Source organism: Hyla sarda, chromosome 7, assembly GCF_029499605.1.
Source record: "Hyla sarda isolate aHylSar1 chromosome 7, aHylSar1.hap1, whole genome shotgun sequence".
In the NCBI taxonomy this organism is placed as follows: domain Eukaryota; kingdom Metazoa; phylum Chordata; class Amphibia; order Anura; family Hylidae; genus Hyla; species Hyla sarda.
The window spans coordinates 28,062,812-28,088,157 of NC_079195.1; the positions used below are offsets into that span (position 1 = coordinate 28,062,812).

The 25,346-nt window shown below is 43.2% G+C and overlaps 1 protein-coding gene across 4 annotated transcripts in view; it reads left to right on the forward strand.

Annotated features, from left to right (window-relative positions):
- The window catches only part of MFAP5 (microfibril associated protein 5), a 76,805-nt gene extending 51,975 nt beyond the window's left edge, over positions 1-24,830 (forward strand). For 2 of the 4 annotated variants that reach the window (XM_056532369.1, XM_056532370.1), the window contains exons 3-9: positions 12,824-12,883; positions 13,060-13,098; positions 14,107-14,136; positions 17,959-17,994; positions 21,512-21,599; positions 21,686-21,759; positions 23,210-24,830. In XM_056532369.1, coding sequence (XP_056388344.1) covers positions 12,826-12,883; positions 13,060-13,098; positions 14,107-14,136; positions 17,959-17,994; positions 21,512-21,599; positions 21,686-21,759; positions 23,210-23,298 — 414 coding nt within the window. In that variant the 5' untranslated portion in view covers positions 12,824-12,825 and the 3' untranslated portion in view covers positions 23,299-24,830. Of the gene's footprint in view, positions 1-2,071; positions 2,230-12,823; positions 12,884-13,059; positions 13,099-14,106; positions 14,137-17,958; positions 17,995-18,311; positions 18,450-21,511; positions 21,600-21,685; positions 21,760-23,209 lie in introns of those variants that run through there. The other 2 variants (XM_056532368.1, XM_056532371.1) reach the window with 2 other exon arrangements.
- The last annotated feature ends 516 nt before the right edge of the window (positions 24,831-25,346 follow it).

A 25,346-nucleotide genomic window follows, 5' to 3' on the forward strand; every position in this document is an offset into this window, starting at 1 on the left:
ACCCCAACTGATGAAAATTTTGATATGTTTCCATTTTTTTTTTTTAAAGACAGGCTCCATTTAAAGGGGTAACATTAGTATTACGGGTGTAAGGTTTTCTATAGACCACCGCCATCTATTGTACAGGACTTCACATATGGCATTAAATTTGCAGTTATGAATGTGAATATAAACACTGCAGAGAAAACCTCAGCTCTCACTTTCCGGCCCCCAGGCAACTTGGCACGAGGCCCTTGTGATCTGTAATAAGATGCGGCCTATTCATGCATTCCTGACTTCTTTCTGGTTCCACCTCACATACCGGCTTTTCCTAAAAAGAACAAATCAGTAACAATGTAACATTCTGTGTATCAGAGCTCCTTAACACTTATAGCTGGAGGGCCACAAGACTCTACGTCAAGAGCTGTAGAGCCGGATGGAAGGAAAGCTCCAAGGCTGACTATAGAAAGTCATATATATATATAAATATTTATGTAACTCAATGTGTGTGTATGTATGTGTGTATATGTGTGTGTATATGTGTGTAAGTATGTGTTTATATGTGTGTATGTATGTGTGTATATATGTTTGTGTGTATGTATTGTGTGTGTTTGTATGTAAGTGTGTATGTATGTGTGTGTATATGTATTTATGAGTATGTATGTATGTGTATGTATGTATATATGTGTGTGTCTGTATGTATATATGTGTGTGTATGTATGTATGTGTGTGTATGTATGTATGTATGTGTATGTATGTATATATGTGTGTGTATGTATGTATGTATATATGTGTGTGTATGTATGTGTATGTATGTATATGTGTGTGTATGTATGTATAAATGTGTGTATGTATGTGTATGTATGTATATATGTGTGTGTGTATGTGTGTGTATGTATGCATGTATGTGTGTATGTATGTATGTATGTGTATGTATGTATATATGTGTGTTTATGTATGTATGTGTGTGTATGTATGTATGTATGTGTATGTATGTATATATGTGTGTGTATGTATGTATGTATATATGTGTGTGTATGTATGTGTATGTATGTATATGTGTGTGTATGTATGTATAAATGTGTGTATGTATGTGTATGTATGTATATATGTGTGTGTGTATGTGTGTGTATGTATGCATGTATGTGTGTATGTATGTATGTATGTGTATGTATGTATATATGTGTGTTTATGTATGTATGTGTGTGTATGTATGTATGTATGTGTATGTATGTATATATGTGTGTGTATGTATGTATGTGTATGTATGCATATATGTGTATGTATATATGTGTGTGTATGTATGTATATATGTGTGTATGTGTGTATGCATGTATGTACACATGTGTGTGTATGTATGTGTGAGTGTATGTATGTAAATGTATATATGTGTGTATATATGTTTGTGTGTATGTATGTGTGTATGTATGTGTGTATGTATGTATGTGTGTATGTATGTATGTATATGTATGTATGTGTGTATATATGTTTGTGTGTATGTATGTGTGTATATATGTATATGTATATGTATGTATGTGTGTATATATGTTTGTGTGTATATATGTGTGTATGTTTGAGTGTATGTGTGTGTATATGTATTTATACGTATGTATGTACGTGTATGTGTGTGTGCATGTATGTATATATGTGTCTGTATGTATGTGTGTGTATGTATGTATGTATGTATATGTATGTATGTATGTATATGTATGTATATGTATGTATGTATGTGTTTATATGTGTGTATGCATGTGTTCCAGCATAACTTTCAAACAGCTGGAGATATTTAGATGAAACTTGGTCACATGTTACTTATAATTCAACCAACAATATGATAGTTAAATTAATCCTAACCTACCCCCATGTGGGTGGGTGGGGTTTATGTCTGAAGTCCCATGCAAGCCTATGGGACTTCTGGGACATCTCCTAATCCTGCTACTCTGAGGCTGCCGAGATTTCCCAGGACAGTTAATGCAGGGGTCAGGATATAAGGACGGAATATGAGGAAAGAAAATAAGGATATGCTATAAAGTTGGGATATGAGGATGGAATAGGAGGACGGATTTGAGGGTGGGATATGAGAACAAGATATGAGGTCTGGAAGTGAGGACAGGATATGAGACATTTGCTCTGTTAGTTTGCCCTGTGGGGGAGGGTTCATCAGAGCAGAGGTAAGATGGACAACTGGCATTTAGGCTCCAAAGATGGCACCTAACCGCCTAGATGCTGCAGTTACTATTGACCTTGAAGGTGGGTGTCAGCTGCAGTTAGTAGCCGGTGCTCACAATGTATAAAATGATTTTAAAGTATTGTTATAAAAAATGTAAAAAAATTATTTTAACTTCCATTGAGAAAGGTATAATTCTACATCAATTATTTACAACCATGATCTTCAACTTGTGGCTCCAGCTTCCCACATGCTCTGACAGCCTGCATCTCGTGGCTCCAGATAGTAGGACAGTGATCCTGTGTACCCTCCTGCTGCTGTCCAAGGTCTAAAGCCTTGCCAGAGCGAAGTGTTCAAAGCTTTATTTCACACCACAAAAGGGTAAAGCAGCGATCTTTTAACATTAATGGTCTTTCCACACGTACAGTGTTCTGCGCAGATTTGATGCACAGGATTTTGTGCTGCAGATTCTAATATAAACTAAATGACTGAACACAGCTTCAAATCCTGCGCATCAAATCTGCACAGAATACTGTACGTGTGAATAGACACTAAGGCTTTCCTCATGCCATTAAGGATAAACTACATCAACATTACTTATATAAAAGAAGATCGAACCTTGAGGTTAAGACCAGTAAGGGCTGAGGTCTCAGGGGTTCAAGCTCTTACATGTGATCACCCCCCCCCCCCCCCCCCCCCCCATCTAGGATTGAGGAGTCAGCAATCACCTGGAACCTAAACCACTTACTGAAGTTGAATGGGCCTGGAAGGTCTTCCTAGTCTATTGGTCGATTTATGGTGGTCAATGTGAAATGCATTGTACAAAATAACTTGTTATTTACTCCACTATGGTTGTATTGGATCTGGGCAGCTTCCATTCTCTAGTATATGCTCTATTATGTGAGCACTGTACGTGGCTTTATCTTATGGGCCCTGTACCTGGCTCTATTATATGGACAGCGTGCCTGGTTCTATTATATGGACAGCATGCCTGGTTCTATTATCTGTGCACTGTACATGGTTCTATTATATGGACAGCATGCCTGGTTCTATTATCTGTGCACTGTACATGGCTTTATCTTATGGGCTCTGTACCTGGCTCTATTATATGGACAGCGTGCCTGGTTCTATTATATGGTCACTGTACCTGGCTCTATTATATGGTCACTGTACCTGGCTCTATTATATGGGCACTGTACCTGACTCTATTATATGGGCACTGTACCTGGCTCTATTATATGGGCTCTGTACCTGGTTCTATTATATGGTCACTGTACCTTGCTCTATTATATGTTCACTGTACCTGGCTCTATTATATGGTCACTGTACCTGGCTCTATTATATGGTCACTGTACCTGGCTCTATTATATGGGCTCTGTACCTGGTTCTATTATATGGTCACTGTACCTGGCTCTATTATATGGTCACTGTACCTGGCTCTATTATATGGTCACTGTACCTGGCTCTATTATATGGGCTCTGTACCTGGTTCTATTATATGGTCACTGTACCTGGCTCTATTATATGGTCACTGTACCTGGCTCTATTATATGGTCACTGTACCTTGCTCTATTATATGGTCACTGTACCTGGCTCTATTATATGGGCTCTATACCTGGCTCTATTATATGGACAGCGTGCCTGGTTATATTATATGGACACTGTACCTGGCTCTATTATATGGGCACTGTACCTGGCTCTATTATATGGTCACTGTACCTGGCTCTATTATATGGGCACTGTACCTGGCTCTATTATATGGGCTCTGTACCTGGTTCTATTATATGGTCACTGCACCTTGCTCTATTATATGGTCACTGTACCTGGCTCTATTATATGAGCACTGTACCTGGCTCTATTATATGAGCACTGTACCTGGCTCTATTATATGAGCACTGTACCTGGCTCTATTATATGGGCTCTGTACCTGGCTCTATTATATGGACAGCGTGCCTGGTTATATTATATGGTCACTGTACCTTGCTCTATTATATGGTCACTGTACCTGGCTCTACTATACGGACAGCGTGCCTGGTTCTATTATCTGTGCACTGTACATGGCTTGGCTGTATTATGTGAGCACTGTACATGGCTTACTTGTATTACTTGTGCACTCTGCCTGGTTCCATTATCTGGGCACTGAACCTGGATCGATTCTATGGGCTCTGCAACTGACTGTATTATATGGGCACTGAACCTGGATCGATTCTATGGGCTCTGTACCTGGCTCTATTATATGGTCACTATACCTGGCTCTATTATATGGACACTGTACCTGGCTCTACTATATGGGCACTATACCTGGCTCTATTATATGAGCACTGTACCTGGCTCTATTATATGGGCTCTGTACCTGGCTCTAGTGTTGCTCGCGAATATTCGCAATACGAATTTTATTCGCGAATATCGCATATTTGCCAATTCGCGAATATTCGCGAATATAGCGCTATAGATTCGTAATTACGAATATTCGTTTTTTTGTTTTTTTCACAGTACACATCACAGTGATCATCCCTCTCTGCTTCCAGCTTGTGTGGTGTAAAGAAGGCTCCAATACTACTGTGTGAGACTGGTGTGCGAATTTTCGCATATGCGAATTATTACTTATGCTAATTTTGTATATGCTAATGTTTGCATATGTTAATTTTCGCATACGCGAATTTGCGCATATGCGAAAATAAAACGAAAATATTACGAATATGCGAATATTCGCGAATATATGACGAATATTCGTCCATATATTCGCGAATATTCGCGAATTCGAATATGGCCTATGCCGCTCAACACTACCTGGCTCTATTATATGGTCACTGTACCTGGCTCTATTATATGGACACTGTACCTTGCTTTATTATATGGTCACTGTACCTGGCTCTACTATATGGTCACTGTACCTTGTTTTATTTTATGGTCACTGTACCTGGCTCTATTATATGGGCTCTGTACCTGGCTCTATTATATGGGCCCTGTACCTGGCTCTATTATATGGGCTCTGTACCTGGCTCTATTATATGGTCACTGTACCTGGCTCTCTTATATGGACACTGTTCCTGGCTCTATTATATGGGCTCTGTACCTGGCTCTATTATATGGGCCCTGTACCTGGCTCTATTATATGGGCTCTGTACCTGGCTCTATTATATGGTCACTGTACCTGGCTCTCTTATATGGACACTGTTCCTGGCTCTATTATATGAGCACTGTACCTGGCTCTATTATATGAGCACTGTACCTGGCTCTATTATATGGGCTCTGTACCAGGCTCTATTATATGGACACTGTACCTGGCTCTATTATATGGACACTGCACCTGGCTCTACTATATGGGCACTGTACCTGGCTCTATTATATGGACACTGTACCTGGCTCTATTATATGGACACTGCACCTGGCTCTACTATATGGGCACTGTACCTGGCTCTATTATATGGGCTCTGTACCTGGCTCTATTATATGGGCACTGTACCTGGCTCTATTATATGGGCACTGTACCTGGCTCTACTATATGGACACTGTACCTGGCTCTATTATATGGTCACTCTACCTGGCTCTATTATATGGGCTCTGTACCTGGCTCTATTATATGGTCACTGTACCTGGCTCTATTATATGGTCACTGTACCTGGCTCTATTATATGGGCACTGTACCTGGCTCTATTATATGGGCACTGTACCTGGCTCTATTATTATATGGGCACTGTACCTGACTCTATTATATGGGCACTGTACCTGGCTCTATTATATGGGCTCTGTACCTGGTTCTATTATATGGTCACTGTACCTTGCTCTATTATATGGTCACTGTACCTGGCTCTATTATATGGTCACTGTACCTGGCTCTATTATATGGTCACTGTACCTGGCTCTATTATATGGGCTCTGTACCTGGTTCTATTATATGGTCACTGTACCTGGCTCTATTATATGGTCACTGTACCTGGCTCTATTATATGGTCACTGTACCTGGCTCTATTATATGGGCTCTGTACCTGGTTCTATTATATGGTCACTGTACCTTGCACTATTATATGGTCACTGTACCTGGCTCTATTATATGGTCACTGTACCTGGCTCTATTATATGGTCACTGTACCTGGTTCTATTATATGGTCACTGTACCTTGCTCTATTATATGGTCACTGTACCTGGCTCTATTATATGGGCTCTGTACCTGGCTCTATTATATGGACAGCGTGCCTGGTTATATTATATGGACACTGTACCTGGCTCTATTATATGGGCACTGTACCTGGCTCTATTATATGGTCACTGTACCTGGCTCTATTATATGGGCACTGTACCTGGCTCTATTATATGGGCTCTGTACCTGGTTCTATTATATGGTCACTGCACCTTGCTCTATTATATGGTCACTGTACCTGGCTCTATTATATGAGCACTGTACCTGGCTCTATTATATGAGCACTGTACCTGGCTCTATTATATGAGCACTGTACCTGGCTCTATTATATGGGCTCTGTACCTGGCTCTATTATATGGACAGCGTGCCTGGTTATATTATATGGTCACTGTACCTTGCTCTATTATATGGTCACTGTACCTGGCTCTACTATACGGACAGCGTGCCTGGTTCTATTATCTGTGCACTGTACATGGCTTGGCTGTATTATGTGAGCACTGTACATGGCTTACTTGTATTACTTGTGCACTCTGCCTGGTTCCATTATCTGGGCACTGAACCTGGATCGATTCTACGGGCTCTGCAACTGACTGTATTATATGGGCACTGAACCTGGATCGATTCTATGGGCTCTGTACCTGGCTCTATTATATGGTCACTATACCTGGCTCTATTATATGGACACTGTACCTGGCTCTACTATATGGGCACTATACCTGGCTCTATTATATGAGCACTGTACCTGGCTGTATTATATGGGCTCTGTACCTGGCTCTAGTGTTGCTCGCGAATATTCGCAATACGAATTTTATTCGCGAATATCGCATATTTGCCAATTCGAGAATATTCGCGAATATAGCGCTATAGATTCGTAATTACGAATATTCGTTTTTTTGTTTTTTTCACAGTACACATCACAGTGATCATCCCTCTCTGCTTCCAGCTTGTGTGGTGTAAAGAAGGCTCTAATACTACTGTGTGAGACTGGTGTGCAAATTTTCGCATATGCGAATTATTACTTATGCTAATTTTGTATATGCTAATGTTTGCATATGTTAATTTTCGCATACGCGAATTTGCGCATATGCGAAAATAAAACGAAAATATTACGAATATGCGAATATTCGCGAATATATGACGAATATTCGTCCATATATTCGCGAATATTCGCGAATTCGAATATGGCCTATGCCGCTCAACACTACCTGGCTCTATTATATGGTCACTGTACCTGGCTCTATTATATGGACACTGTACCTTGCTTTATTATATGGTCACTGTACCTGGCTCTACTATATGGTCACTGTACCTTGTTTTATTTTATGGTCACTGTACCTGGCTCTTTTATATGGGCTCTGTACCTGGCTCTATTATATGGGCTCTGTACCTGGCTCTATTATATGGTCACTGTACCTGGCTCTCTTATATGGACACTGTTCCTGGCTCTATTATATGAGCACTGTACCTGGCTCTATTATTATATGGGCCCTGTACCTGACTCTATTATATGGGCACTGTACCTGGCTCTATTATATGGGCTCTGTACCTGGTTCTATTATATGGTCACTGTACCTTGCTCTATTATATGGTCACTGTACCTGGCTCTATTATATGGTCACTGTACCTGGCTCTATTATATGGTCACTGTACCTGGCTCTATTATATGGGCTCTGTACCTGGTTCTATTATATGGTCACTGTACCTGGCTCTATTATATGGTCACTGTACCTGGCTCTATTATATGGTCACTGTACCTGGCTCTATTATATGGGCTCTGTACCTGGTTCTATTATATGGTCACTGTACCTTGCACTATTATATGGTCACTGTACCTTGCTCTATTATATGGTCACTGTACCTTGCTCTATTATATGGTCACTGTACCTGGCTCTATTATATGGGCTCTGTACCTGGCTCTATTATATGGACAGCGTGCCTGGTTATATTATATGGACACTGTACCTGGCTCTATTATATGGGCACTGTACCTGGCTCTATTATATGGTCACTGTACCTGGCTCTATTATATGGGCACTGTACCTGGCTCTATTATATGGGCTCTGTACCTGGTTCTATTATATGGTCACTGCAACTTGCTCTATTATATGGTCACTGTACCTGGCTCTATTATATGAGCACTGTACCTGGCTCTATTATATGAGCACTGTACCTGGCTCTATTATATGAGCACTGTACCTGGCTCTATTATATGGGCTCTGTACCTGGCTCTATTATATGGACACTGCACCTTGCACTATTATATGGTCACTGTACCTGGCTCTATTATATGGTCACTGTACCTTGCTCTATTATATGGTCACTGTACCTTGCTCTATTATATGGGCTCTGTACCTGGTTCTATTATATGGTCACTGTACCTTGCACTATTATATGGTCACTGTACCTGGCTCTATTATATGGTCACTGTACCTGGCTCTATTATATGGTCACTGTACCTTGCACTATTATATGGTCACTGTACCTTGCTCTATTATATGGTCACTGTACCTGGCTCTATTATATGGGCTCTGTACCTGGCTCTATTATATGGACAGCGTGCCTGGTTATATTATATGGACACTGTACCTGGCTCTATTATATGAGCACTGTACCTGGCTCTATTATATGAGCACTGTACCTGGCTCTATTATATGGGCTCTGTACCTGGCTCTATTATATGGACAGCGTGCCTGGTTATATTATATGGTCACTGTACCTTGCTCTATTATATGGTCACTGTACCTGGCTCTACTATACGGACAGCGTGCCTGGTTATATTATATGGTCACTGTACCTTGCTCTATTATATGGTCACTGTACCTGGCTCTACTATACGGACAGCGTGCCTGGTTCTATTATCTGTGCACTGTACATGGCTTGGCTGTATTATGTGAGCACTGTACATGGCTTACTTGTATTACTTGTGCACTCTGCCTGGTTCCATTATCTGGGCACTGAACCTGGATCGATTCTATGGGCTCTGCAACTGACTGTATTATATGGGCACTGAACCTGGATCGATTCTATGGGCTCTGTACCTGGCTCTATTATATGGTCACTATACCTGGCTCTATTATATGGACACTGTACCTGGCTCTACTATATGGGCACTATACCTGGCTCTATTATATGAGCACTGTACCTGGCTCTATTATATGGGCTCTGTACCTGGCTCTAGTGTTGCTCGCGAATATTCGCAATACGAATTTTATTCGCGAATATCGCATATTTGCCAATTCGCGAATATTCGCGAATATAGCGCTATAGATTCGTAATTACGAATATTCGTTTTTTTGTTTTTTTCACAGTACACATCACAGTGATCATCCCTCTCTGCTTCCAGCTTGTGTGGTGTAAAGAAGGCTCCAATACTACTGTGTGAGACTGGTGTGCGAATTTTCGCATATGCGAATTATTACTTATGCTAATTTTGTATATGCTAATGTTTGCATATGTTAATTTTCGCATACGCGAATTTGCGCATATGCGAAAATAAAACGAAAATATTACGAATATGCGAATATTCGCGAATATATGACGAATATTCGTCCATATATTCGCGAATATTCGCGAATTCGAATATGGCCTATGCCGCTCAACACTACCTGGCTCTATTATATGGTCACTGTACCTGGCTCTATTATATGGACACTGTACCTTGCTTTATTATATGGTCACTGTACCTGGCTCTACTATATGGTCACTGTACCTTGTTTTATTTTATGGTCACTGTACCTGGCTCTATTATATGGGCACTGTACCTGGCTCTATTATATGGGCACTGTACCTGGCTCTATTATATGGGCACTGTACCTGGCTCTGTTATATGGACACTGTACCTGACTCTATTATATGGGCTCTGTACCTGGCTCTATTATATGGTCACTGTACCTGGCTCTCTTATATGGACACTGTTCCTGGCTCTATTATATGAGCACTGTACCTGGCTCTATTATATGAGCACTGTACCTGGCTCTATTATATGGGCTCTGTACCAGGCTCTATTATATGGACACTGTACCTGGCTCTATTATATGGACACTGCACCTGGCTCTACTATATGGGCACTGTACCTGGCTCTATTATATGGACACTGTACTTGGCTCTATTATATGGACACTGCACCTGGCTCTACTATATGGGCACTGTACCTGGCTCTATTATATGGGCTCTGTACCTGGCTCTATTATATGGGCTCTGTACCTGGCTCTATTATATGGGCACTGTACCTGGCTCTACTATATGGACACTGTACCTGGCTCTATTATATGGTCACTCTACCTGGCTCTATTATATGGGCTCTGTACCTGGCTCTATTATATGGGCACTGTACCTGGCTCTATTATATGGGCACTGTACCTGGCTCTACTATATGGACACTGTACCTGGCTCTATTATATGGTCACTCTACCTGGCTCTATTATATGGGCTCTGTACCTGGCTCTATTATATGGTCACTGTACCTGGCTCTATTATATGGGCACTGTACCTGGCTCTATTATATGGGCACTGTACCTGGCTCTATTATTATATGGGCACTGTACCTGGCTCTATTATATGGGCACTGTACCTGGCTCTATTATATGGACACGGTACCTGGCTCTATTATATGGACACTGTTCCCGGCTCTATTACATAGGCTCTGTACCTGGCTCTATTATATGGGCACTGTACCTGGCTCTATTATATGGACACTGCACCTGGCTCTACTATATGGGCACTGTACATGGCTCTATTATATGAGCACTGTACCTGGCTCTATTATATGAGCACTGTACCTGGCTCTATTATATGGGCTCTGTACCAGGCTCTATTATATGGACACTGTACCTGGCTCTATTATATGGACACTGCACCTGGCTCTACTATATGGGCACTGTACCTGGCTCTATTATATGGACACTGTACCTGGCTCTATTATATGGACACTGCACCTGGCTCTACTATATGGGCACTGTACCTGGCTCTATTATATGGGCTCTGTACCTGGCTCTATTATATGGGCTCTGTACCTGGCTCTATTATATGGGCACTGTACCTGGCTCTACTATATGGACACTGTACCTGGCTCTATTATATGGTCACTCTACCTGGCTCTATTATATGGGCTCTGTACCTGGCTCTATTATATGGGCACTGTACCTGGCTCTATTATATGGGCACTGTACCTGGCTCTACTATATGGACACTGTACCTGGCTCTATTATATGGTCACTCTACCTGGCTCTATTATATGGGCTCTGTACCTGGCTCTATTATATGGTCACTGTACCTGGCTCTATTATATGGGCACTGTACCTGGCTCTATTATATGGGCACTGTACCTGGCTCTATTATTATATGGGCACTGTACCTGGCTCTATTATATGGGCACTGTACCTGGCTCTATTATATGGACACGGTACCTGGCTCTATTATATGGACACTGTTCCCGGCTCTATTACATAGGCTCTGTACCTGGCTCTATTATATGGGCACTGTACCTGGCTCTATTATATGGACACTGCACCTGGCTCTACTATATGGGCACTGTACATGGCTCTATTATATGGTCACTGTACCTGGCTCTATTATATGGTCACTGTACCTGGCTCTATTATTGTATGAGCACTGTACCTGACTCTATTATATGAGCATTCTACCTGGCTCTATTATATGGGCACTGTACCTGGCTCTATTATATGGTCACTGTACCTGGCTCTATTATTGTATGAGCACTCTACCTGGCTCTATTATATGGGCACTGTACCTGGCTCTATTATATGGACACTGTACCTGGCTCTATTATATGAGCACTGTACATGGCTCTATTACATAGGCTCTGTACCTGGCTCTATTATATGGACACTGTACCTGGCTCTATTATATGGGCACTGTTCCTGGCTCTATTATATGAGCACTGTACCTGGCTCTATTACATAGGCTCTGTACCTGGCTCTATTATATGGACACTGTACCTGGCTCTATTACATAGGCTCTGTACCTGGCTCTATTACATAGGCTCTGTACCTGGCTCTATTATATGGACACTGTACCTGGCTCTATTATATGGGCACTGTTCCTGGCTCTATTATATGAGCACTGTACCTGGCTCTATTACATAGGCTCTGTACCTGGCTCTATTATATGGGCACTGTACCTGGCTCTATTACATAGGCTCTGTACCTGGCTCTATTATATGGACACTGTACCTGGCTCTATTATATGGACACTGTACCTGGCTCTATTATATGGACACTGTACCTGGCTCTATTATATGGACACTGTACCTGGCTCTATTATATGGACACTGTACCTGGCTCTATTATATGGACACTGTACCTGGCTCTATTATATGCACACTGTACCTGACTCTATTATATGGACACTGTACCTGGCTCTACTATATGGGCACTGTACCTGGCTCTATTATATGGTCACTCTACCTGGCTCTATTACATAGGCTCTGTACCTGGCTCTATTATGCAGGCACTGTGTTTAATATGTATTTTGTGTATTGACTTCACCCCATCCTTTGTGTTGTCTTCTATCCACAGAGATGTCAGGACTGCACACTGGTTATTGCTGCTTGTTGCTTCTCACAGTTTTGTCCCTCGGTGAGTATTACAAAGGTTCTGTACAATTCTTAATATCATTGAACATTACATGCATTCATATCTAACACCATGTATACAGAGGTATTATGTCTCTTAGGCCTCACTGATGTAATGTTCCTCATTATCTATTATACAATGTTTGGCTGATGTGTTGTTGTGTTGCTTTGTGCCCGCAGTGCTGCCCGCTTTGGGGAATGTGGTCCGGAGGAATTCTGGTGAGTGTGATATCTGTGATTCTTAAAATCGCCAGAGGTTAAAACTTAAGCCTCCTCTATAACATCATGAACTGAAGAAGGCGAAACTTTTATCCATGAAGCCTGCTGAGACTTGAGGCTGCGCTCATTCCTTTCTTATTGTTATCTCCTTAAAGGGGGGCGTTAGTGCCCCATAACTTTCCAGCCATTGCTGTCTGGGCATGCTGGGTGTTGTAGTTTTGCAACAGCTGGAGGCTCCCTGATTAACAAATACTGGTCTAAGCAGTCTGGATACCTATGTGTTGCCATTTGTTTCAATGTGTCGTATTGCTGACATCTAGTGGTCAATTTGAAAACTGCATCTCATAATTAATTTCTTACAGACAGTCCAGCAATCACAATGGAGATCATGGAGATTTCTATAAATCTCGCTTAAAGGGGTTATCCAGAAAAAAAAAAACAAATTATATATCAACTGGCTCCAGAAAGTTAAACAGTTTTGTAAATTACTTCAATAAAAAAATCTTAATCCTTTCAGTACTTATGAGCTGCTGAAGTTGAGTTGTTCTTTTCTGCCTAAGTGCTCTCTGATGACACAGGTCTCGGGAACTGTCCAGAGTAGAAGCAAATCCCCATAGCAAACCTCTTCTACTCTGTGCAGTTCCCGTGACAAGCAGAGATGTCAGCAGAGAGCACTATGACCAGACAGAAAAGAATAACTCAACTTCAGCAGCTGATAATTATTGAAAGGATTAAGATTTTTTAATAGAAGTAATTTAAAAATCTGTTTAACTTTCTAGAGCCAGTTGAGATATATAAGTTTTTTCCTGGAATACCCCTTTAACCCCTTTTATGCTGCAGGAAAAGTGTATCCCAGCACACAAAGGGGAAATGCAATCCTTGTGATAATATTCAGAAACCTTGCCCGTATCTAAGCCTTATCTGTATAGGCCACCTTGCTACTTTTACTACATCTCAGTATATGATACCTCACTCATTAATGGAATATTTTTAATATTTTTTTGACAGAGGATACAGTGACTCCAGCTGAAGACACAGGTGAGCGTTTCTGTACAAGGTAAAATAACACCAAATACTTTACCTGACCTGGAGAAGGCTAAAACTCTCAATATGTCTGCAAACAGATCTCAAGGTCTTTCATCGGAATGTAAATTCAGGGTGCCCTGTTATGGGACAGGGGAGAAGGGTTCAACCTGCTGGCAGATTCCTCTCAGCTGCTGCAGGCACTCTTTGAACCAGGACCCTTCGAAAGGCTGTCCCTCGGTGCCCTGTCTTTTTGCTTGCTTGGCTGAAACGGCAAAATCCAAGATGGCAACGAGCACGTCTACAAAACTCCTTCTTCCCCAGCTTTAGTCACTGCTCAGTTCATTTGTTTGTGCAGTCTGCCATCTACTTGACACTTCATGTAATTGCAGGAAAAATGACAGCAATAATTTCAGGGGGTTACAACCACATTCTCATTTGTGAGTTTATCACTCCGTATAGGATCTATATACAAAGACCTCACCTATATATATTAAGCAGGGCTGGTGCAAGGAGTTTTGTCACCCTAGGTGAAAGCTAATTTTGCTGCCCCCTTGACCTCATCTATTGTCTCCGCCTTTTGACATACCCCACCTTGTTACTGGGGTGACACACTGTAGCAAACCTCCTCCTCATGTAATATCCTTACTACTGGGGTGACACACTGTAACAAACCTCCTCCTCATGTAATCTCCTTACTACTGGGGTGACACACTGTAACAAACCTCCTCCTCATCTAATCTCCTTACTACTGGGGTGACACACTGTAACAAACCACCTCCTCATGTAATCTCCTTACTACTGAGGTGACACACTGTAACAAACCTCCTCCTCATGTAATCTCCTTACTACTGGGGTGACACACTGTAACAAACCTCCTCCTCATGTAATCTCCTTACTACTGGGGAGACACACTGTAACAAACCTCCTCCTCATGTAATCTCCTTACTACTGGGGTGACACACTGTAACAAACCTCCTCCTCATGTAATCTCCTTACTACTGGGGTGACACACTGTAAAAAAAACCTCCTCCCCGTGTAATCTCCTTACTACTGGGGTGACACACTGTAACCAACCCCTCTTCATGTAATCACCTTAATACTGGGGTGACACACTGTAACCAAACCCCTCCTCATGTAATCTCCTTGCTACTGGGGTGACACACTGTAACAAACCTCCTCCTGATGTAATCACCTTACTACAGGGGTGACACACTGTAACAAACCTCCTCCTCATGTAATCACCTTACTACAGGGGTGACACACTGTAACAAACCTCCTCCCCATGTAATCACCTTGCTACTGGTGTGAAACACTGTAACAAACCTCCTCCTCATGTAATCACCTTACTACTGAGGTGGCACACTGTAACAACCCCCCCTCCTCATGTAATCTCCTTACTACTGGGGTGACACACTGTAACAAACCACCTCCTCATGTAATCTCCTTACTACTGGGGTGACACACTGTAACAACACCCCCTCCTCGTGTAATCTCCTTACTACTGGGGTGACACACTGTAACAAACCTCCTCCTCATGTCATCTCCTTACTACTGGGGTGACACACTATAACAAACCTCCTCCTCATGTAATCTCCTTACTACTGGGGTGACACACTGTAACAAACCTCCTCCTCATGTAATCTCCTTACTACTGGGGAGACACACTGTAACAAATCTCCTCCTCATGTAATCTCCTTACTACTGGGCTGACACACTGTAACAAACCACCTCCTCATGTAATCCCCTTACTACTGGGGAGACACACTGTAACAAACCTGCTCCTCATGTAATCTCCTTAATACTAAGGTGACACAATGTAACAAACCTCCTCCTCATGTAATCTCCTTACTACTGGGGTGACACACTGTAACAAACCTCCTCCTCATGTAATCTCCTTACTACTGGGGTGACACACTGTAACAAACCACCTCCTCATGTAATCTCCTTACTACTGGGATGACACACTGTAACAACCCCCCCCCCCTCCTCATGTAATCACCTTACTACTGGGGTGACACACAGTAACAAACCTCCTCCTCATGTAATCTCCTTACTACTGGGGTGACACACTGTAACAATCCTCCTCCTCATGTATATTACTACTGGGGTGACACACTGTAACAAACCTCCTCCTCATGTAATCTCCTTACTACTGGGGTGACACACTGTAACAAACCTCCTCCTCATGTAATCTCCTTACTACTGGGGAGACACACTGTAACAAACCTCCTCCTCATGTAATCTCCTTACTACTGGGGTGACACACTGTAACAAACCTCCTCCTCATGTAATCTCCTTACTACTGGGGTGACACACTGTAAAAAAAACCTCCTCCCCATGTAATCTCCTTACTACTGGGGTGACACACTGTAACCAACCCCTCTTCATGTAATCACCTTAATACTGGGGTGACACACTGTAACCAAACCCCTCCTCATGTAATCTCCTTGCTACTGGGGTGACACACTGTAACAAACCTCCTCCTGATGTAATCACCTTACTACAGGGGTGACACACTGTAACAAACCTCCTCCTCATGTAATCACCTTACTACAGGGGTGACACACTGTAACAAACCTCCTCCCCATGTAATCACCTTGCTACTGGTGTGAAACACTGTAACAAACCTCCTCCTCATGTAATCACCTTACTACTGAGATGACACACTGTAACAACCCCCCTCCTCATGTAATCTCCTTACTACTGGGGTGACACACTGTAACAAACCACCTCCTCATGTAATCTCCTTACTACTGGGATGACACACTGTAACAACCCCCCCCCCTCCTCATGTAATCACCTTACTACTGGGGTGACACACAGTAACAAACCTCCTCCTCATGTAATCTCCTTACTACTGGGGTGACACACTGTAACAAACCTCCTCCTCATGTAATGTTACTACTGGGGTGACACACTGTAACAAACCTCCTTCTCATGTAATCTCCTTACTACTGGGGTGACACACTGTAACAAACCTCCTCCTCATGTAATGTTACTACTGGGGTGACACACTGTAACAAACCTCCTCCTCATGTAATCTCCTTACTACTGGGGTGACACACTGTAACAAACCTCCTTCTCATGTAATCTCCTTACTACTGGGGTGACACACTGTAACAAACCTCCTCCTCATGTAATGTTACTACTGGGGTGACACACTGTAACAAACCTCCTCCTCATGTAATGTTACTACTGGGGTGACACACTGTAACAAACCTGCTCCTTAAGTAATCTCTAGCAATGGTGGTGTGATTCTGGCTGTGAGCAGAGGGTTTGGATGTTGGCTGGCTAAGTTTTTGGTGGCAATCAGAGCAGCGCCCCCCCTCAAGAGGGCGCTCTACGCTGCTGCCTATTTTGCCTATAGGCAGAGCCGGCCCTGATTCTTAGAGTGTGATTCTGTCATTGCTCAGTCATTGAGCTATATTATCATGCTTCCATTCCATTCACATATAGAGCTGCTAGAGGGCGCTACAGGCCAGCAGCAGGGACGCGCTCCACCACCCAAGGCACATTCCTGCATGATTTTCTGATTTTCTGCTAATATTCAGGAACTTATAGAAGAGACCCCTAATGTATTTAGTTGCAAACTGTAGGACCTCCTTAGCCAAGGTCAGACATGTATTTGTATGCGTTTGATGATAAGGGTTGTAGTATCCGTCATGTCATAAGGTGTAACACAAAGTTCCTCGGGAGACCCCCACACTGTCCTTTCCAAAGGAAGCTGTTCCCCTTACACAAATACCATCAGGAAATATTTCGTTTTCTATTATTTCTTCCAAATAATAAAGTCATCGCGCCCGTGGGTAGTAACATAACCTTTGTCTGTTACAGATGATTCTGGTAATAAAGTGACTCCGTCCCCTGGAGGTAAGTACACAATGGGGGGAGATTTATCAAAACCTGTGCAGAGGAAGAGTGGTGCAGTTGCCCATAGCAACCAATCAGATTGCTTCTTTCATTTTCCACAGGCCTCTTTAGAGGCCTGTGGAGAATGAAAGAAGCAATCTGATTGGTTGCTATGGGCAACTGCCCCACTCTTCCTCTGCACAGGTTTTGATAAATCTCCCCCAATGAGTATGATGGGGGGGATTCTATACAAACTGCCATATCATTTTCATAAAACAGCATCCCCCCCCCCTAGGATTTTTGAGAATGGAAGACAGAATACAGGGACAAGTGACACTCCACCCAAAAAATGCATTCCCCACCATACATTTCATCCTCAGGGGCTCATAGTACAATAGATAACATAATAGATGAACCCCTTCTTGAGGTGCTCATGGAACTGCGAGAGACACCACATGGTAGTAGCTGCCCCTCCAGTAGGTGCAAGTGCGAGGCACTGTAATTAAAGGGGTATTCCAGGAAAAAAAAATAAATTATATATCAACTGGCTCCAGAAAGTTAAACAGATTTGAAAATTACTTCTATTAAAAAAATCTTAATCCTTCTAATAATTATCAGCTGCTGAAGTTGAGTTGTTCTTTTCTGTCTGGCAACAGTGCTCTCTGCTGACATCTCTGCTTGTCTCGGGAACTGCACAGAATAGAAGAGGTTTGCTATGGGGATTTGCTTCTACTCTGGACAGTTCACGAGACAGGTGTCATCAGAGAGCACTTAGACAGAAAAGAACAACTCAACTTCAGCAGCTCATAAGTACTGAAAGGATTAAGATTGTTTAATAGAAGTAATTTACAAATCTGTTGATATATATATATATATAAAAAAAATTTTTTTCTGGATATCCCCTTTAAAGGGGTATTCCGGTATCTGATTTTTTTTTTTTTAACTATCAGCCCCATAGATATGTAACCTACTAATATAGTGTTGTCACTAATTGTATGGGCTTCAGCATGTTTTAGCTTGCTTCACCCCACACAGGAAGTTTTGTAGTCCTCTCATTGTCAGTGTGGTGTTGTCTCAACACCTCCTCTCCCTCTCCTGACAGGAAGTTGTATAGTCCTCCCATTGTCAGTGAGGTAATATCTCAGTAGCTCCTTCCTCTATCCTGACAGAAAGTTGTGTAGTCCTCTCATTGTCAGTGTGGTGTTGTCTCAGTAGCTCTTCCCCCTATACTAATAGGAATTTGTGTATTCTTCTCATTGTCAGTGTGTTGTTGTCTCAGTAGCTCCTCCCTTTAACCTGATATGAAGTTGTGTAGTCCTATTATGGTCGGTGTTGTGTTGTCTCTGCACTCTATACCCGCCCCTGAGTGTTCTCATCACCTCTGACCAGCCTACAGCCTACCTCACCATCTTCCTGTCATATATATACACATATTTAGAAAGAATTAGGTGTGTTTACAGCGTGCTGCCTTGTGCTGAATGATGCCAAAGGCAGAGGAGCAGACAGGGAATTACCATATATACTCGAGTATTAGCCCTTCCTAATTTCACCCAAAAAACCTAGGAAAAGTTATTGACTTGACTATAAGCCTAGGGTGGGAAATACATCATCCCCCCCCCCGTCATCATCCCCCCCTGTCATCATCCAGACCCCCGTCATTAACACCCCCGTCATCATCCCCCTCGTCATCATCCCCCTTCATCATCACCGCCTGTCAATCCCTTCATCATCATCCAGACCCACCTTATGTTTTCTACTCACCTCCCCAGTTGTTGCTTTCTCGGTGGGAAGGAAGGGTGAGCTGGTCCGGGCTGTCCATCTTCGGCCATCTATGCTGCAGGGACCATCTGGTGGGGAGGGTTAGTCGTTCCGGGCTGTCCATCTTCACCGGGAGGCCCTCTTCTCTGCTCCGGGCCAGCCACGGACTAGTGATGTTGCATTGACGACGACGCGCAGGGACATCCGTATGCAGCAGATGTCCGTGACATCCGGGGCATCCCTGCGCATGAATGTCCCTGCCCGGTGGCGTCAAGGAAGCATCACTAGTTCGGGGCCGGCCCGGAGCGGAGAAGAGGGCCTCCCGGTGAAGATGGACAGCCCGGAACGACTAACCCTCCCCACAGGACGGTTCCTGCAGCATAGATGGCCGAAGATGGATGGCCTTTCCCATCCCCTCACAGCTAAGCCAGAAGCGGTTTTTGTTCACTCGAGTATTAGCCGAGGGGGGTGAGGGGGGCTTATACTCGAGTATATACGGTAATGCAGCAGCTACTACAGAGTATGGTGAGTCCCCAGTGTAGAGCAATGTTCTGAAGCAGCTCTGAACAGGGAACTGGCAGGAGTACTGTAGGGAGTAGGCAGGGTTGGAGGACGTTGATTAAGTGCCTGGGCATGTGCTTCACTCCCTGCACGTCAACATTTTTATGTATGCTTTAAATCAGCGGATTCCAAACTGTGGACCTCTAGATGTTGCAAAACTACAACTCCCAGCATGCCCGGACAGCCAACGGCTGTCCGGGCATGCTGGGAGTTGTAGTTTTGCACCATCTGCAGGTCCACATTTTGGAGGCCACTGCTTTTATTGCTTTCATTCTAACTGTCTGCGGCCACCACTAGGGGGAGACTTAATGAAGACAGATTTAAAGGGGTATTCCAGGCAAAACCTTCTCCGGAAAGTTAAACAGATTTGTAAATGATACAATGAAAAAGAGTAGCGTGCACTCACCGCGGGTAAACAGCTGCAGGCCTGAGGTCCGGGATCACCGCGGCATAGACGAGGACGGTAAGGGGCGCTCAGAGGCTACGCCGGCTGTTTCGGACGTAGAAACGTCCTTCGTCCGAAACAGACGTTCCTACGTCCGAAACAGCCGGCGTAGCCTCTGAGCGCCCCTTACCGTCCTCGTCTATGCCGCGGTGATCCCGGACCTCAGGCCTGCAGCTGTTTACCCGCGGTGAGTGCACGCTACTCTTTTTCATTGTATTGTTTGATACTTTATCTAGTGTGTGCACCCCGCAGGTGCTGCGTTATTTATCGGGTCCGGAGGCTGCCAGTGTATACCAGTGGTATCGTATATTTGCATGCTTAAGCTATACGGTGTGCTCTCTTCTTCTCTAGTGGCTTAAGATTTGTAAATGACGTCAATTAAAAAATCTTAATCCTTCCAATAGTTATTAGCTTCTGAAGTTTTCTGTCTAACTGCTCAATGATGATGTCACGTCCCGGGAGCTGTGCATGATGGGAGAATATCCCCATAGGAACTGCACAGCTCCTGGGACGTGAGTCATCAGAGAGCAGTTAGACAGAAAACAACAACTCAACTTCAGAAGCTAATAACTATTGGAAGGATTAAGATTTTTTAATAGAAGTAATTTACAAATCTGTTTAACTTTCCGGAGCCAGTTGATATATGAAAAAAAGTTTTGGCCTGGAATACCCCTTTAAGGAGCTGGATAAGTCAATATGCAGGGAGCTCCCCCTACAGGTCTGTACAGGGAATTTAGAGCTCATTGTTTTTCATGATTTTTTTCCCCCTCTCAGGCTGTAAGGAGGTTCAGTATCCCTGCACCCGCGTATATTCGGTACAGAAGCCGGTCAAGCAGTGTATCAGCTACCTATGTGTCACCAGGTACGTACCGTGCTGTATCTTTGTCCTCCCCGACAGGGTTCCCGCTCCTCCTCCCTTTACCTGTAATCGTTGCATTCTACTTTCAGCGTCCGGCGCGTCTACATGGTGAATAAAGAGATCTGTACAAAGATCATGTGCAAGGAAGACGAGATCATTCAAGGTGAGTCTTATAAGAGGCCAAGGCCTCGTTCACACGGTGGAAAATATTCCAGAATGTCCAATTAACATTTTTCTCCATGGCTAGGACAGCTCGGAAATGCTCTGTCTCCATAGACAGGAAGGCATTCCCGAGCGGATAACGCAGAAATAATTGACATGATCGGAATTTCTGCAGAGGAAATATGTGACGCGGAAATTCTGCCTTGTGCACAATGCAGCAGAGTTTTTCCTTAGGATTCCGCTGGGAAATTCCATCACGTGATCATACCCTAAGGGCGCGTTCACACTGAGTAATTCAAGAGGAATTTACTCGAGTAATTCCTCTTGAATTCTCCGCTTAGAAATAATTAACATCTGCTTTGCCGTTGACTTCAATGTATTTTACTCTGCACTGTTCACACTGCGTAAATTCTGCTCGCGGAATTCCACTGCGGAATTCTGTTCCGCTAGAAGAAAGAACATGTTCATTCCTTTTGGGGACTACCCGAGCAGAAGTCCATTGAAGTCAATGGTTAAAAATTTTCCACTTGAAATCGGTTCCCACATGGAATTTGCTGAGAATTTGAACGAAATTCGCGCGGAAATTCCACAAAAAAAAATAAATAAATAAATAAAAAGGGAAATTCCAATTGGTGGTTGTAGTCCAGCAAAAAAAAACAAAAAAACAGTTTCCTCCTATATTCCCGTAGAATTTTTACGCGAGGATTCCTCTCCTATTCCTCTCCTATTCCTCAATGTGAACGCACCCTAAGGACCCATTCACATGGCATTATTTCCAAGTGGAATCCAGCGGTGCAGCAGACTCTCATTGTTTGCAATGGGATTCTTCTGCACCGCGCATGCGGCAGAATTTCTGCTGTAGAAACATCAGCCGCAGAAATGTAATATCGTGTTCAATCTTTCAGCGTAATCCACTCAGAATTGCATTGCCGTCTATGGAGATGGTGCATTTCCGAGCGGTCCTAGTGCAGGCATGTTCTGCCGCCGCCTACGGCCCACGGAATGTCTGTCTGGAACATTTTCAGGGGAACATTCCGCAGTGTGAACGGGCCCTAAAGATTATAAGGCCATGTTCACACAGCGTAAAATGTCCGCAAGGAAAAACACATGGAGACATTCCGCACATTCAAATAATCCGGTGCCCACTGGGGCCAGTCGGAAATGCGCCGTCTCATAGACGGCAATGCATTTCTGAGAGAAGTCTGCAAAAGAACGGCTATTTTATTTTTGCGGACACCATTTTGCGGAATCAGGATTTCTAGAAATTCAACCGTCTGAACAATGCAGCAGAATCCCACTGAATTCAATGGGTCTCTGCTGTAACGGAATGTCCATGCGGAATACTTCTGCGGAATTGAGCGCGGACATTAAGCTGAGTGAACTTGACCTAAGAAACCAATCATCTCCCTCCCGGTTGTTTCATTGTCATGTTTGTGTTCTCTTATGAACAGATGAAAAGTGTCGCCAGCTCGCTGGGCTCCCTCCACGCCGCCAGCCAGAACTTCAAGAACCTGCAGAGGGCGCACCTGACGAGAACTAACTACAAAAAACATCGTCTATAAACCCCCAATATTATACACTCCGGTGGTGGGGTGACCTTCTTCAGAACACTGAATTTAGTAGCATTATTGTCCCATACACCGCCTTGTCCCATACACCGACCCCATTACCAGTTTAGTCTCTATGCAGATGCCATCTTTGGTGGTGTCGGCATGGATTAACGCGAGGGTCATTGCACATAGGGGACACTTTTTTTTTTGAGAAATTAATTTGCACAATCTATTCTGGTCTCATAACCTTCCTACCTGATCAGATCTGTATTTTTTATTCATAGGGGGCAGTATTATAGTAGTTATAATCTTGGTCATAAAGGGGAAGTATTATATTAGTCTTACCTTTATACCTAGGAGGCGGTATTATAGTGTGTAGACACCTGATCGTCGCTCCTCCATATTTGGACACCTAGGGGGCAGTATGAATGTGCTCGGATTATATAATATCCAGCAGTAGGCAAGAATTGGCAAAGGAAAAATATATAAATGTGTACTCCATCATAAGGGATGGACACAGTATATGACAGTTTAGGCTGTGTTCACACAGGGAGTTTAATTAGCAGTACTGCTGCTAATTACCCCCATAATTTTACCACAATTTTCGGAATCGCTGTGAAAATGTTGCAATTTTCTTGCAAATAGCTAAATCTTAACGTGATTATTCAAACTGTAGTTACATTTTGAAAGCGATTTCAGAAAATAGCAGTAAAATTGCTGCAGTAATAATCAGCAGTGCTGCTAATTAAATACCCCATGTGAAGACAGTCTCAGGGTAGGGTCACACGTAGCGCATCTGCAGCGTTTTTGACACTATGGATGCGCTACTGACCATCCCTGTGGAGTGTGTCTCTGGCTGTGCCCGTGCGTCCTGCTTACAGCAGCAATCCGCCGCTATGAGCAGACACAGAGGGAGCTGTGTGTTGGTGCACGCATGTTCAGTACACTCCAGACAACGCGGCCACTCCCCCTGCTCCCTTAGCTAGGCCGAGAGCGGCCGTGATGTCTGGAGTACACTGCGCAAGCAACTCACAGCTCCCTCTGTGTCTGCTCGTAGTGGCTTTTAGAGTGCTGCTGCGAGCAGGACACATGGGCACATCCAGAGGCTGACTCTAGGGATTGTCAAATACACTGCGGATGCGCTACGCGTGACCCTACCCTTACTGAGACATTCATGCTGACATTAGCTGGGACTAGAAGTTTAGGGAGCAGTATTTACCTCAGCTTGTAGGAGGCCGGGCTGTATACTGGGGTCTGGGATCAGCGTAGGACTCATCTACAGGGATAACTCAGTTGCACTACATAATACATGACATTGCCCTTTTAAAATATCTGTGCCTCTGTATCCATATACATGTAGTGATGTAACAATTGCAATATAAAGACATTTAATAAGGCCAGCTGTACCTTCTATTGTATAATATACATGTATACCTGTACTGCTATAATATATGCCAAGCAGAGGGACCCGTGATAATGTTTTTGCATCATTGGACCTAACTAATAAAATTCAATTTTCTGTGCTAGGAAATAATAATTTGTGTCTCTTAAAATAATAATTGTGCCATATGGTGCCTAAACATCCGCACCATACAAGTGCCATACTGTGCCTGAACACCACCACCATACAAATACCATACTGTGCCTAAACACCACCACCAAATACCATACTGTGCCTAAACACCACCACCATACAAATGCAATACTGTGCCTAAACATCCGCACCATACAAGTGCCATACTGTGCCTAAACACCACCACCATACAAATACCATACTGTGCCTAAACACCACCACCATACAAATACCATACTGTGCCTAAACACCACCACCATACAAATACCATACTGTGCCTAAACACCACCACCATACAAATACCATACTGTGCCTAAACACCACCACCATACAAATACCATACTGTGCCTAAACACCACCACCATACAAATGCCATACTGTGCCTAAACACCACCACCATACAAATACCATACTGTGCCTAAACACCACCACCATACAAATGCCATACTGTGCCTAAACACCACC